Genomic DNA, 13,882 nt, shown 5'->3' on the forward strand with positions numbered 1-13,882 from the left:
TTCACACCAGAGCGTGGAGGGAGAATAGAATAAGGACTGTGCCCAAAGCATGGCGAGCGGTACACTTTGTCGGTGTCCATGTCAACATTCAGGACAAAAACTATGAAAAACTCACCTTTTGACTGTCAACCTTGCCACTGTCTACCTAATGCTTGTGTCGACCTTCCAACCCTGTTGACTTTAGCCACATCTACATATTTCGTGTGTCCACCTAAACCATGCCAACCTTAAGTGGTTGACACAATTCATATCTACCTAATATTGGTCGACCTATTGACCCATACCCTCCTGGCCATAGTCTCCTTTATGTCCTCGTAGAACACATTGTCCATTCCGGAGGTATTCTCCTCTAATGCAATCTCAAACTACCAGTTCAATTGGTTTTGTTGTATTGCACGAACTAGATTGCCTGGTCTCAATCAGATCTGCAACCCTGAAAAGAGCCGGTAGAACCCACTACAAAAGCCTGCTATTAGAACATCACTGTATCCGATTACACTTGCTGCTAAAGCGCACTACAATTGCGCCAAGCCTGTAGGGAGAACATAACACAATACTATTACATTATGTCTTTCCTGCACTAGAACCACTTGTATCGTCTGGAGTGTTTAACTTTTGTTTCAACCTTGGAAAGTGTTGCTGAATATTTAACTTTAAACACAACTGTATTTAATATTTTTTTGTTATGATTCTTATTTATAAGAAAAAAATGGGATGAATATAATTGTTTGTCTTCATTTACTCTAGTGTGTTTATCGTACAGAAAACATGATTCCCGTTGTATACACAGTCGTGTTTATTTAGGTTTAGAGAGTATGTTTGGAAAAGGGGGAAATGCATTATGCGATAAAACCGAACTGCGTCATTTTATAAATATATTCACCAGCACTTAAATATATTGCACATACTTATTATCGGTACTTGTTTCCTATCTGGGCGCCCGCTAAGTTAATTGCGCACCATGCTATTCTCCGTATAAAAATCGGATACCACAAATACACATACACGATATTGAACGATGCGATGCGATCCGATTCGATTTCCCATAGGAAACAATGTTAAATGGATCAATTTACCCAAATCAGCATAGGGAAGAATGGTAAATGGGCCAGAAACCCCAAAAAAACCCACAGAGCAGTGGAATGTCCCCCCAAAAGTAGTTGACGTCACCCCGCCATCAACGTGAACCCGAAGCGTGGCGAGCCCGCAAGGGGCGGCGGTACGCGTCCTCCGACCTTTTCATGCCCTACTATCCACTAGGGCGTGGAGTGAGAATAGAATAGGGTGGCGAGCGCAGCGAGCCACCGAGCCCCGCGAGGGGACGCGGATACCTTCACAGGTAAACGCGTCCCTTCGCGGGCTTCCCAGGTGTCCGCGTCGCCATGGACACCTGGGAAGCCCGCGAGGGGACGCGTATAACTGTGAAGGTATCCGCGTCCCCTCACGGGGCTCACCACGCTTCGCGCTCGCCACACTATTCTATTCTCACTCCACGCCCTAGTGGATAGTAGGGCATGAAAAGGTCGGAGGACGCGTACCGCCGCCCCTCGCGGGCTCGCTGCGCTCGCCACGCTTCGGGTTCACGTTGATGGCGGGGTGGCGTCAACTACTTTTGGGGGGACATTTCAATGTTCAGGGGTGTTTTTGGCCCATTTACTATTGTTCCTATGATAATTTGGCTAAATTGAGCCATTTCACATTGTTTCCTATGGGAAATCGAATCGGATCGCATCGCATCGTACATCATCGAGTACCAAATCCGATGCGATCCGATTTCATTACGGTGCCGTACGTAGAAAACCTGGGCGCCCAGATAGGAAACAAGTACCTTATTATCTGCCCTATATTTAGTTTACATAAAAATATATTTAATCAGCCACACTATATAATAAAAAATGACCAAAATTCTGTTTTGATTGTAAATGAAGTATAGGATCTGCTAGTGGAGATTGTTGTAGTTACACAGACCTGGTAGACTGTGCCCAATACAAGCACTCAAGCACAAACCAAAATGTATTTGATGATTGCATTGAAATATATATGTATTTTTTGTAACCAACTTGAGTAAGGTTTGTGTAGAAATTAGGATTTAACCAAATGTGTACCTGTCCAAAACCGATAATGAACATATGAGAGCTTTGTGTATTTACCAATATATGTATGTTATTATACTGGTAAACATCTAATATATTGGTATTTGTGTCGCAGCAAAACAACAATGACCATGTTTGCGGGTCATTGCTTGTAAGCACTTAATGTTGTGCGCAGATCATGGTCACTGTTTGTAGATTTAAACAGTAAATCTACAGCCAGACTTTTACTAATGATCTATGCAAACGCTTGAAATATTGTAATTGATCTCCATTATGGCTAAGGTGAATAGTAAATAATTTACAGTTTGAGTAATCAGAAAATACTATTGTGCAGTAAAAAGGGGCATACACATGGGGCAATTTCAGCTCCTTTTTTTCTCTCTCATTTGTCTAAATATATGGATTACATCACTAAATACAGCAACTTGTACAACGTTTTACACATATACAGCATGAATATTAGAAAATACTATTTTCTCTGCAGGATCCAGTGGATGCAAGATAAGCTACTGTCTCTATACTGTGTGCAGTGACTGAGAATGTGGTACTAGCGGCTATCCGGAGGCTGTGGAATACAATCTTCACGCTGTAAACTGTGATGTAAGTGAGCTGTCAATTCTTTAGTAAAATTATACTTCTGTGTTACCCACTGCGTGCGCCTTCTATTCTATTACATGAGCTGGTATTATTGCCTGTGATTGAGACTAATTGGAGGTAGCGGCACTTGACATCGGTTACCATTGGAAACGGCAATGAAAAAGATTAATGGAATAATTTGCACAATCAACTGCAAAACATTTTGTTCGTTTTTCTCTGGGTTGTTTATATTTTAATCTAAATATGTTTTTATGTTTGTTTGTTTGTTTTTTACAGAAAAAGATTTTTCAGTTTTGAGTTATATGTATTAGTTCTCTTTATTGTTCATTTGGTTTTTGTTTCTTACCCTTTTATTTTATATTACAACTCATCATTTATTTCTTCCTTTTCTTTTGCGGTGGATAAATAGTTGGTATTAAATATGCAAAAACAATGTTTCTAATGATTATAGGCACCTGCACCATTTAAAAAAAATATATATATAACAATTTAAACTGTCTATTAACCATTACTAACACCGTGACATGTTTGTTAATGACTGTATTATATTTTAGTTATCCCCCATAGCTTCTTATACTAAAATGTAGCAAAATGTTAATTCTCATGTTACTCATACAGGTGCCAAAAAAACAAACATCTAACCTAACCTTGCTATATATAATACCCTTGCTGTAAGTTAGTTATCGGGTTCAAAATCATACTGTAGCTCTGAAAATAACACTGACCCATTACAACATTTGCTGCAACAAAGGCCGGTACCCCACAAATAGAAGTAATAAGTTACCTAATTATGAATCCTATCTACAAAATACATGCATGACTGATTTGATGGCTTCAGGGGTAGATGTATCAAGCAGTGATAAGGGAGAAGTGATAAAGTGCCTGGTACACCGGCCAATCAGCTCCTGACTGTTAATTTACAGGCTGGGTTTAAAAAGGGACAGTTAGAAGTTGATTGGCCAGTGATAATGTACCAGTCACTTTATCACTTCTCCCTTATCACTGCTTCATACATCTACCTGTCTGTCCTGTCACAAGTGGGGAACATTGCACGGAGAAGTCTCACCTTTGTACTAATCCAGGTGCGACAATGTCATATTCTTGTGGGTAAGTATTACACCGGCCGAACAATAACCTAGACCTATTTTAGACCTTTTTTGTTGAAGGGGAGCACGTAAAATGCCAACTTTATACATTCAGGTTTTACTTTCTCACAGTGACCTACACAACATAAATGATAAATCACACAAATAGAAAAGGTCCTTAGTCATTCCGGCTTTCTTGTTTAGGCGCTGCAGGCATCTTTTCCGAGGGTCGCTCAGCTTTTGTGTCGCCTCTGCCTGCGTCCTGAGCTGTGCTTAGAGCAGCTGGCACAACAAAAGCTACTGTAGTATTCATTGGCACAGAGTTGGGCATAAACAATAAGGTCACAATTAGCCAGTTCAGGACGGTCAACACATTCACTGTTGGTATTCGTGTTTTTAACTGCGGTAGCTGAATGGAACAAATAAAAAATAATTCACTTTTTTTATTTCTTTGTATAGCCAGCAATGGAGTAAACATGTTATTTTCATATATTCATAAATAATTATATTACAATGTTTAAGGGCTTAATTTGAAATAAATATATATCTGGTCATACATTTTTGTTTGACGTTATTTTCATCAGTACACCTGCTTTTATTCTGTCTTTTCAGGGTTAGGGGGCTATCCATCTGTGCCAATATCCTGACAGGGGAGATATCGTCCACTCACCTATTCAATGCTGCCGTTAACGACAACATTGAAGGGTGTCAGATTTGGCTTTTTGTAAAGTCTGATCTGTTTTGTCGGAAATGGCCGCCGATTGTCGGATTTGCGGCAGTTTTTCACCAATCTGCTGACTTTTTAGCTGATCCATGGACTTTCCAACACTAGACAGTTTGAACATTGATCCAACAATGTTTTGAAAGTTGGAATCCCGGATTGAATAATCCAGTTAGGGCTGTGTATGAGTTCTCACTGGTGGAAAATATCCAACAGATGGGAGAAGAAACACGTCATCTACATTAGGAGATGAGTGTCCACTTTTGTTGTATTGTTATATGTGGAATAGGAGTGGTCTCCTGAGTGAGACATTGTGCAGTAGTCTTAGGGCACGATATAAAAATATCTGGTTTTATGTTTTCTAGAACATTCCTGTTCCTTATGTGGGAAGACACTGAGATTAGTCCCAACCACATGGGTAGAACAGTAAAGAGTGCCGATGGCAAGCGCCATTGGTTAGATCATGGGTCCTCAAACTGCGGCCCTCCAGATGTTGTGAAACTACAAATCCCAGCATGCCTTGCCACAGATTTAACATTCCCTTATAGCAAAACTGTGGCAAGGCATGCTGGGATTTGTAGTTTCATAACATCTGGAGGGCCGCAGTTTGAGGACCCATGCGTTAGATAGAATCCAAACATAGGTTTGCGCTAATGGGTACTTGTGTATTTTGGCGGCGCCCCCGATCTCCATCGTGCAATGTTGTAATCACATCGCATGCCATGCACCCGATGGCATGCGATGCAACGCGATTTTTGCCCCCTATGCGATGAAAGATTGTATAAGCACCCTAAAGGGTGCTTTTAAGCACCCTAATGGGTGCTTACAATGTTAAATGCACCCCCACGCCACCCCCCCAATATAAACGTAAACCCGAAGCGTGGCGAGCGCAGCGGTATGCGTCCTCCGACCTTTTCATACCCCCACTATCCACGTTTGCGTGGAGTTGAGAATAGAAAGTGTGGCGAGCGCAGCGAGGGGACGCGGATACCTTCACAGGTATCAGTGTCCCCTCGCGGGCTTCACAGGTATCCGCGTCCGCTCGCCACACTTTCTATTCTCAACTCCACACAGACGTGGATAGTGGGGGTATGAAAAGGTCGGAGGACGCATACCGCCGCCCCTCCCGGGCTCGCTGCGCTCGCCATGCTTCGGGTTCACGTTTATAGTGGGGGGGTGCATTTAACATTGTAAGCACCCATTAGGGTGCTTATACAATATTTTATCGCATCGCATTGTATGCCATATAGAATGTCATACAATTTTTAAATTGTATGGCATTGTACAATATCGCATTGCATACCAACGCATGCCTTATGGTATGCGATGCGATGGGTGCCGCCAAACTACACAAGTACCCGCTAATGTTCGATGGGCTAGCCGATTTTCGCTTGATGGGACTTTGTGTGCACCACAATGGATGAGAGCCACTGTTTACGGCAGCGCAGTAAGATGGGCTACATCATTAATGGAAAAAAAAACTGCAGGTTCTACTGTACTACTGATTCATGCCCTGAGTTACTGGAAAGGAACAGAGAAAGCCACGTACAATTTACACGCGGATCAGCAATGACAAAAACGCTAAACATTACCCAGTACCCAGATAGTATCAGAATAATGACCTACCCACTGGCTTCTGCCTGTTCACTCTGATTTCAGCACTGGCACTAACTGAGTGAGTGCCACTATAGGCGTTGCATGTGTAGGATCCCTCATCTGCTGCCTTGGTATTCCTTATGATCAAGCTGCCATCATGAGACACATAGGTGTGACGTCCATCCGGCTGCACAGGAACACCATTCCTATTGGTATAAATAGCAGTCTTGTAATAACGTGAAACAAATGATGATCTAGGCAGCTCGTGTTTCAAAAAAGTTTGGGCACATTATTTACAGATGCAAAAACAGCAGCAGATTTGGTCACACCTAACATGTACGTTTATATAAAACAGGAAGAGGTTACCTTGACCACTGAACATTAACGTTGTCACCTCTCACCACACATCTCAGAGAAGCGTCTTCACCCTCTAGCACCGCAACTCTGCTGGGCGCTTCAGTGATTTTCAGCTCCCCTATGATAAAGTGCGACAGAATCACATGTTGTGGTCTAACAAGAATCTGTTCTACACCACACTATATCCTTGGATTTCCTGAGCATTGCTTTGGTTTCCTTCCTGCATTAGGTGTTTTTTGGAGTGTTCACTCATGGTGCCAGCATTTTTAATTCCATCAACACACACTGGCTTTCTCCATAAAGTATATTTACTTGCCCTCACCTCTAACTAGTGGCGGCTCCAGGGGAGGGGCTGCAGCACACCCACTGGCACCAACTGCCATTCCAAATTGACTCACTGGCAGTGGATGGATATTTGAATTTTGAAATGTGCTGCAGCCCCACCTCTGGACCCGCCACTGCCTCTAAACATGTCTCATTTGGATTTTAAGAGATCTAATTGGAAGTTGAATAGATGATGATTTAAATGTTACTAAAATGTAAACAAATATTAGATCTTATCTGCAATAACATGACACAAAGACCATGTTGCTGACCATGTGACCTTTAAGATGTGAGCTTTACCAGGACCCTTGCAAATCCTTTGATCAGTCAAAAAAGCAGAAGAATTTCAAAGTAAACAAATTAGTTCGCTTATCCATACGTTATTGTCTTGGTTCTAGTTCAGTTCCTTTAAGTTGATGCAGACTTACAGCAACCCTACGAATGGATAGCTACCATGAACACTAGATCTTCGGTGTATCAGCAAAGTGTTGATAGTTGTTGTTGTAATAGTATCAAGCCATCTTGCTGCTGGTCTTCCCTTTGGTCATTAGCCTTCAACTCTTCCATGCATAATGTATATATCTAGGGACCCTGTTTCTTCACATGATGTGCCCAAAGTAGGAAAGATGTAGCCTTGACATTGTGCTTCTACGGCGGAGCTTAAGTTTTAGGTCATCGAATATAAATAAATTTGTTCTTCAGACAGTCCATAGTATACGTAATATGCTTGAACAAGTATGCAAAGACACATCTTGGCCCTTGAAAGATCACTCCTGGCTCTTTCATCAATTGATATAGGTCGTTAGGACAAATCCTTCAAATAGTCCTAATGTGTACCCACTACATTGCTAGTAATGTGTGTTTCCGTGGCTTGCTAGTGACATCCCCCATCATCTGTACATGCAGCTTAATTGTGGAATGGCAATATAGTAAAATATATCGGTCAGAAGGGCCCTCCTGAGCAATATATTTTACTATATCGCCTGATGGGGCTTTAGGTCTGCTGATCTCTCTTGTGCCTCTTTCTTTTGTGAAGCCTGCTTGTATTTTAAACAATTCACAGTCTATATACTGTACATTTGTAGTGTTCATTGGATGATATGGAACAGGATCTTGCAAGCATGCGATATATAAAAACAATTGTTCAATAATTTCCCCTGTCAGTTGGATCATCCCTCTACAGTACAATACTGGTGTGAACACAGATCTTTTCTTACCTCATTTTATCATTATTTTTCAAATGACAAAAATGGGTCTGATTTCAGTATGAATCCTAGAAGTGTGGAAATTGCTATTAGGTGATTCTCGCACCTCTACACACGTGCAAAGCTCAAACTGCAGTTATTTCCCATAAGGCTGTAATCGCATTTTGACGAACTATAGTACATCCCACAAGTGGCGACAAAAGAGGGGGGAGGGTACTTTTTACCCGAGCCTAGTGGCCCAGAACAAAGAAGTGACGCGGTACTTTGTACAAGGAGAAAGTAGTGACTGCTGGTACAGCAGTCTCTCTGCCAAGCCCAGCACACACTGACTTACAGTTTTGCACAGAAGGCCTGTCCACACCTTGCAGAGTTGGCCACACCCCCTCATAGTACCAGCGCCCAGCAGAGCTTTCGGCAGCCCTGCATCCCACCTGTAAATAATTAGTTATTGCCACAAATAACAGCAATACAATTTTTTTCATAAATAGAATAAACCTGATTAGTAAATGGGCCCCTATACATCTTTGACCATGTATATGTACTGTAGGTAGTAGATACCAATAAGTCCTGATATTTCATACTTCTAGATGACCATATACAAACCATGATTTTCATTAGCTTTAGTGGCATTACAGACTAACCTCTGATGTTCAGTTGAATTTGTCTGAATTCTCGGCGGGTTCCAGTTGTAGTTGCACATGTGTAAATTCCAGAATCCTCTGAGCTCAGGCGGCTTATGACAAGAGAACCATCTGCTTGTTTCCTATACCTGAAAACAGATTACAGTCCCATGATGATCATCATGACTCGCATGGTGTTGATTCTTTCCCCTTGCATCCTGGTACTTATTAATGTTAAATCTCCCCTAACCCTTCTCCAATAAATTACCTGACTGAAGGCAATGGCAGGCTATCTTTCTGCCATTCCACAGTGGTGCTGGGAGATATTTCCAAATGACAAGAAAGTTTTGTTCGATGACCTAGATTTGCTTCGACTACCATGGGGTCTGTTGATGATGTCCTAAACAAAAATAATGAATCCTTTTTAAAAAAAAATGTGTATATATATATTTGCACTCTCTATTGTAGAAGGTTTTTTTTTTTCATCATATAACTCTACTTTGTAATGGTTCCGCTATCGCGGATCGACAATGTCTAGATCAACAATCACGTCGTTGACCACTCATGGTCAAACACATCTAGTTAGATGCCTAAATATAGTCAGCAGTTTGACAGTAACAGAAGATTGCCGTCAACAAAAGGTTGATTGGAATGTTGTCGACAGTGACCAGGTCAACGCCCGTTTTTCACTATTTTTGTTGTCTATGTTGACATGGACCACTTATAAGTGTACTCTTGTGCTTTGGTCTTTAGGTCCCCTCGTGCTTTGGGCACACAGTGCTTGACACTATTTTATTCTCCCCCGATGTCCACTGGGATGGTGAAGTATGAACAAGTCCAGTGGCAGCTCCTGCCTTTAGGCTTAATGGGGGCTGCAATTTCCTGGGTACTGCTCGTTGCAAACAGTCATTAATTATTTGCAGGTTATTAGTTTGATTTGCTCTGTACCAGTGTTTGTATGCAATTACTGTAACTAAATGATGTACTCGTATGCACATAATCACAGGTACAGAGCAAAATACACACTTTTAATAACTTTATTAATTAAAGTACACAAAATGATACTCTTAATAAAGACCTACCCACACAAATATTATTAAAATAAAATGCATACCTTCCTTCAGCTGCATCACACACTGAAGTCTGGGCATGCTCACTGCAGAGGATTGCTTCTGGGCTGCACAGACAGCAGCCCATAGAAGCACTGTAGCTCTAGTGATTTGCACAGAATGGCTTCCTGCTGGAAAGCTATTGCTGTCATCACTCCACTCCATGTACTGGCAGCCCAAGAGAGGGAGGAGTTTCCAGCTCTGTGTATGATGAGCAGTATCAGTTTCAATAAGAATCTACTACATGCTGAACTCCTCCCCACAGGGTTGGGCTGTTGCTGTGTCTGACCTGCTGCTTCATGGAGCCTGGTGAGAGGAGGTTACCAGCGTGTCAGAGACACAGACAGCCTGCACCAGAGCTCCGGAGGTAGGGGGGGTGCCTGTGGGGGTGTTGTGATTTTAACAGGAGGGGCTGCAGCCCTATAGCAGGAGCCGCCACTGAACAAGTCTATTTAAAATTTTAAAAATCATGAAAAACTTGTGTCGACCTGGTCACTGACAACCACATTCCCGTTGACCTTTTGCTTTAGTCTATCTTCTGTTAATGTCACTCTAGGCATTGCCGATCATTTTTAGGTGTTCAACTTGATGATTTTGACCATGAATGGTCAGCCACGTGATTGTTTATCTAGACATCATAAACACATTGATGTATTTTGCTTTTTATTCCCTAGGGGAAAGCAGTCTTTTCAATTGTAATTCAGCAGATTACCTTTTTCCTGAGTGCACAGTGTGACTGGCGTGTGGGTTATCCCTCGATGTTTGAGCAGAAGACTCAGTCCTCCTTATATTGTCATTAAACCCTCTCCCAGCGCCATGTGATCTTTGTCCTCCATTTGATTCACTTCCTAGAGTAAAGTCACAAGAAAAAGATTTCACACCCAGTAAATACGTTTACATATCGACACCTCTATGGACGTACGATAAGTGCATAAAAATGACTCAGCTCCGTCACTGAACAACTTACAATATGTAGCAGAATGTCTCCCTTGCATTACAGCATATAGCGCTAGTAGCAGTAGACTGCTTCGGTAACACCCAGGATGGGAAGCATGAATAACAAAAATGCAGTCTCTATTAGCACTTCAGAAGTGCTAGCATGCATCAAAACTTTCCAGAGCTTGTATCTGATTGCTATTGATAGTCTGCTTTGCCTAGAGGCCTATGGGATTCTTAACGCAGACTTCCCCAGAAAAGTGTCCCTCTCTGATTGCTCCACACCTCACCTCCCTTTCCCTGCGGCTTGCATATGTGCAGTATTGCAAAACTCAAATAGTAATCTCTTATCGTAAGAGTTGTCAGTTGTGTTTTTAATCAAATTTGTATATGAATATGGTGTTACGTGGGGGTGTGGGCTGTGTGCTGGCGCTGCATCTGCCTCTCTCCCCCCCCCTCAGCACACGGTACTGAGCAACGTGTGCTGAGAGAGGGCGAGAGGCTGGGCTGCTGCAGCAGCCTCTACCCTCTATTCCCATTGCAGACTCACTTAAATGGACTCCTAACCCCTTGAGTGGTGGTTTTTCCTGGGGCAGGACAAACCTACCAGGGCAGGTTTGAAATGCCTATAAATACTCACCACAGAAAGGGCAGCCGTTGCCTACTGCTGACTGCTTCTGCTGTTTACGCCCGCATGGAGAAGTTCGGGGCTGCTTGGGGGGGCACTCAGACATTCATTTGTTTGGGTATTCCTGTGTTTGGATGCCCAAACATAGGAATGGCAGAGTGCAGCCAAACCTCCTCGAGCAGCCAGTGGTTCACCGCTGAAGGCACCAAAGGCCCATGCTTTCTTTACAGTGGCATGCATGGAAATTTCAGCTTAGCCCCATTTTCACTTTACAAAACTTTTGAGAATTGCATAAACTTCCAAGACTAGTAGTTAATATTAGATCATTTTTAAATTAGTAATGTTATACTTTTCATAGTAGGTAAGGGCTTTAAACATACCCTTCACTTCCAAGTGTACTCTGTGTGTTTCTCTGCGGTTGCCGTTGGACACCACACACATGTAGCTACCAGCGTCTTCATCTCGAACATGACTGATCACTAAGGAGTTGTCTGATTGGTACGTGTGCCTGTTTAAAGACAAGCAAAGTTAATGCTTATTGGCTGCAAGTTATGGCAGACGGCTATAAAACCAAACTCAATTTAATCAGCAAGCACTTTAACATGCATAGGCAAAATGATCTAAGTTCAAAGGATACATTATATTAATGTGGTTAGTTATTCACCATTGCGTATTATATAATAAAATTGTTGGGTGAAAACAGTACCCCTTTTACAAAGAGCCAAGAACCTGGGTTATTGCTGAGGAAAGCCATAACTATCCAGGTCCAAGCTTATTGTGAAAGGGTCAATCTGGGTGTTGCATCATGGGCCAGAAACTAGCGTTCTACCTAGGTCACAACCAGGGTTGTGTACGGGGCAGCTACAGGGTGAATGGCATCATTGATGACACAGATCATGCCTAAAAGTCTGCTGATTGCTGGTGCCCACAAAGATGCTTTGATCCTGGTGGCAGTGTGACAGGATTAAGTATATCTGAAGTTCCAATCCGCATTCAGTGAGTGTCTCGGGTTGGTGCTTCAGTGTGAAATGGATTCCAAATTATATATATATATATATATATTTTCATTATTGTTGATTTAAGTATTTTAGTCCCAGACCCAGATAACGTCAATCTTATAGATTTGTGGTTACCAGACATGTATGTTCACTTGGGCCCTTTCCTTCTAGATTTATGTATATTAGATCAAAGGTATTTTATTGACAAACTCTGTTATCAAATTAAAAAAAAGTCATAGCCACAATGTATAAGATCTGCTTACTGCAGTCACTTGTCTTCTGCTATCAGCAAGTGCTGCCTGCTCCCATAAGTAAGCTAAGCTGTCTTGTGCCAGCATGATGGTCGTCAGTCATTAGGTCAACATGGGAAAAGGTCGAAAGGTCGTTAGTTCAACAGGTCATAAGTTCGACAGGTCATAAATTCGACAATGTCTAGGTCAACAGTCAAAAGGTCGACATGGGGTTTTTCACTGTTTTTTTGTGCTGACGTGTACCGACAGGCGGTATTTCATGACCTACCATCCACTAGGGTGTGGTGGGAGAATAAAATAGGGTGCCGAACGTAGCGAGGCACCGTGCCCGATGCATAGCGAGTGATGTGAGGGGATGCGGTGCACTTCAAACTGTATCCATATCAACTGTGTTGACAATCAGGTAAAAAAAAACTAGTGAAAAACCCCATTTTGACCTTTTGACTGTCGACTTAGAAATTGTCGAACTAATGACCTTTCAACCTAGACCCATGTCTACATTTTCCCATGTCGACCTATTGGTGTCGACCTAATGACTGTCCACCATCATGCTGTAGACCAGTGGTTCCCAACCCTGGTCCTCAAGTACCCCCAACAGTGCACGTTTTCCAGGTCACCCAGCAGGTGCACTCATTATTCAGGCACATTTTAAAAGATCACAAGTGGAGCTAATTCTCACCTGTGATTCTGTGTGGAGACCTGGGGGTACTTGAGGACCAGGGTTGGGAACCACTGCTGTAGACCAAATGATCCCAACCCCATATATGGTAAGTGCCGCTCAGGCAGAGAGTGATAATCTGCATACCAGGAAAGTCATTGTTACTGTTATCTCTAGCGATTAGGCTACTTTCAGGATATATCTGTTTATAGAAAGTATGGACTGGTGGTGGTGGTGCTGCTGCTGACAAGAGGTCTAAAATATGGGTAGTGCCTGATATTAGTTCCAACACCTGTGAGATAAGAGCGGCCATTTCAGTGCTCAGGAGAAAGCACAGTCCAGTTCTCAAAGATAAGGTTTCAACCAGTAAGACAGAAGTAGAGTGCTGCTCTGAAGTGGAATCAGAGACCGGATAACAGGCTTCATATGGCTGTATAGGAGACTTTACTGAAGATTTGGAAGGACCAGCATTTTTATTCCTTTGTTGCGAAACCTAAAATATTGTGACCATGAAGCAAGACCAATGCATTGGCATCAGTAATGGCAAAGGCACTTGTTACCAAAGATCAAGCTTCTAAGAATATATATTAAGATATAGGTATATGTAGTAGGCTTTGCATAAAAGTGCTAGTTGGCATTTTTGCACAACCAAATTTATTAGTTACAGGATATTTCCAGCAGCTTGAAATCCTCAAAGTATTGGT

At 42.2% G+C, this 13,882-nt stretch overlaps 1 protein-coding gene across 4 annotated transcripts in view; it reads right to left on the reverse strand.

Annotated features, from left to right (window-relative positions):
- Window positions 1-725: 725 nt before the first annotated feature.
- Window positions 726-13,882, reverse strand: part of PAPLN (papilin, proteoglycan like sulfated glycoprotein) — an 86,534-nt gene continuing 73,377 nt past the window's right edge. The window contains exons 23-30 of one of the 4 annotated variants that reach the window (XR_014466335.1): window positions 11,648-11,779; window positions 10,420-10,551; window positions 8,867-8,998; window positions 8,620-8,747; window positions 6,459-6,567; window positions 6,123-6,298; window positions 1,829-4,184; window positions 726-907 (exon numbers count right to left, since the gene is read on the reverse strand). Coding sequence is in view for 1 of the 4 variants with exons in the window: in XM_083167631.1 (XP_083023757.1) it covers window positions 4,009-4,184; window positions 6,123-6,298; window positions 6,459-6,567; window positions 8,620-8,747; window positions 8,867-8,998; window positions 10,420-10,555; window positions 11,652-11,779 (985 nt within the window). In the remaining 3 variants the exon portion in view is untranslated. Of the gene's footprint in view, window positions 908-1,715; window positions 4,185-6,122; window positions 6,299-6,458; window positions 6,568-8,619; window positions 8,748-8,866; window positions 8,999-10,419; window positions 10,556-11,647; window positions 11,780-13,882 lie in introns of those variants that run through there. The other 3 variants (XR_014466334.1, XR_014466336.1, XM_083167631.1) reach the window with 3 other exon arrangements.

Source organism: Crinia signifera, chromosome 12 (genome assembly GCF_055691185.1).
Source record: "Crinia signifera chromosome 12, ASM5569118v1, whole genome shotgun sequence".
NCBI classification, from domain to species: domain Eukaryota; kingdom Metazoa; phylum Chordata; class Amphibia; order Anura; family Myobatrachidae; genus Crinia; species Crinia signifera.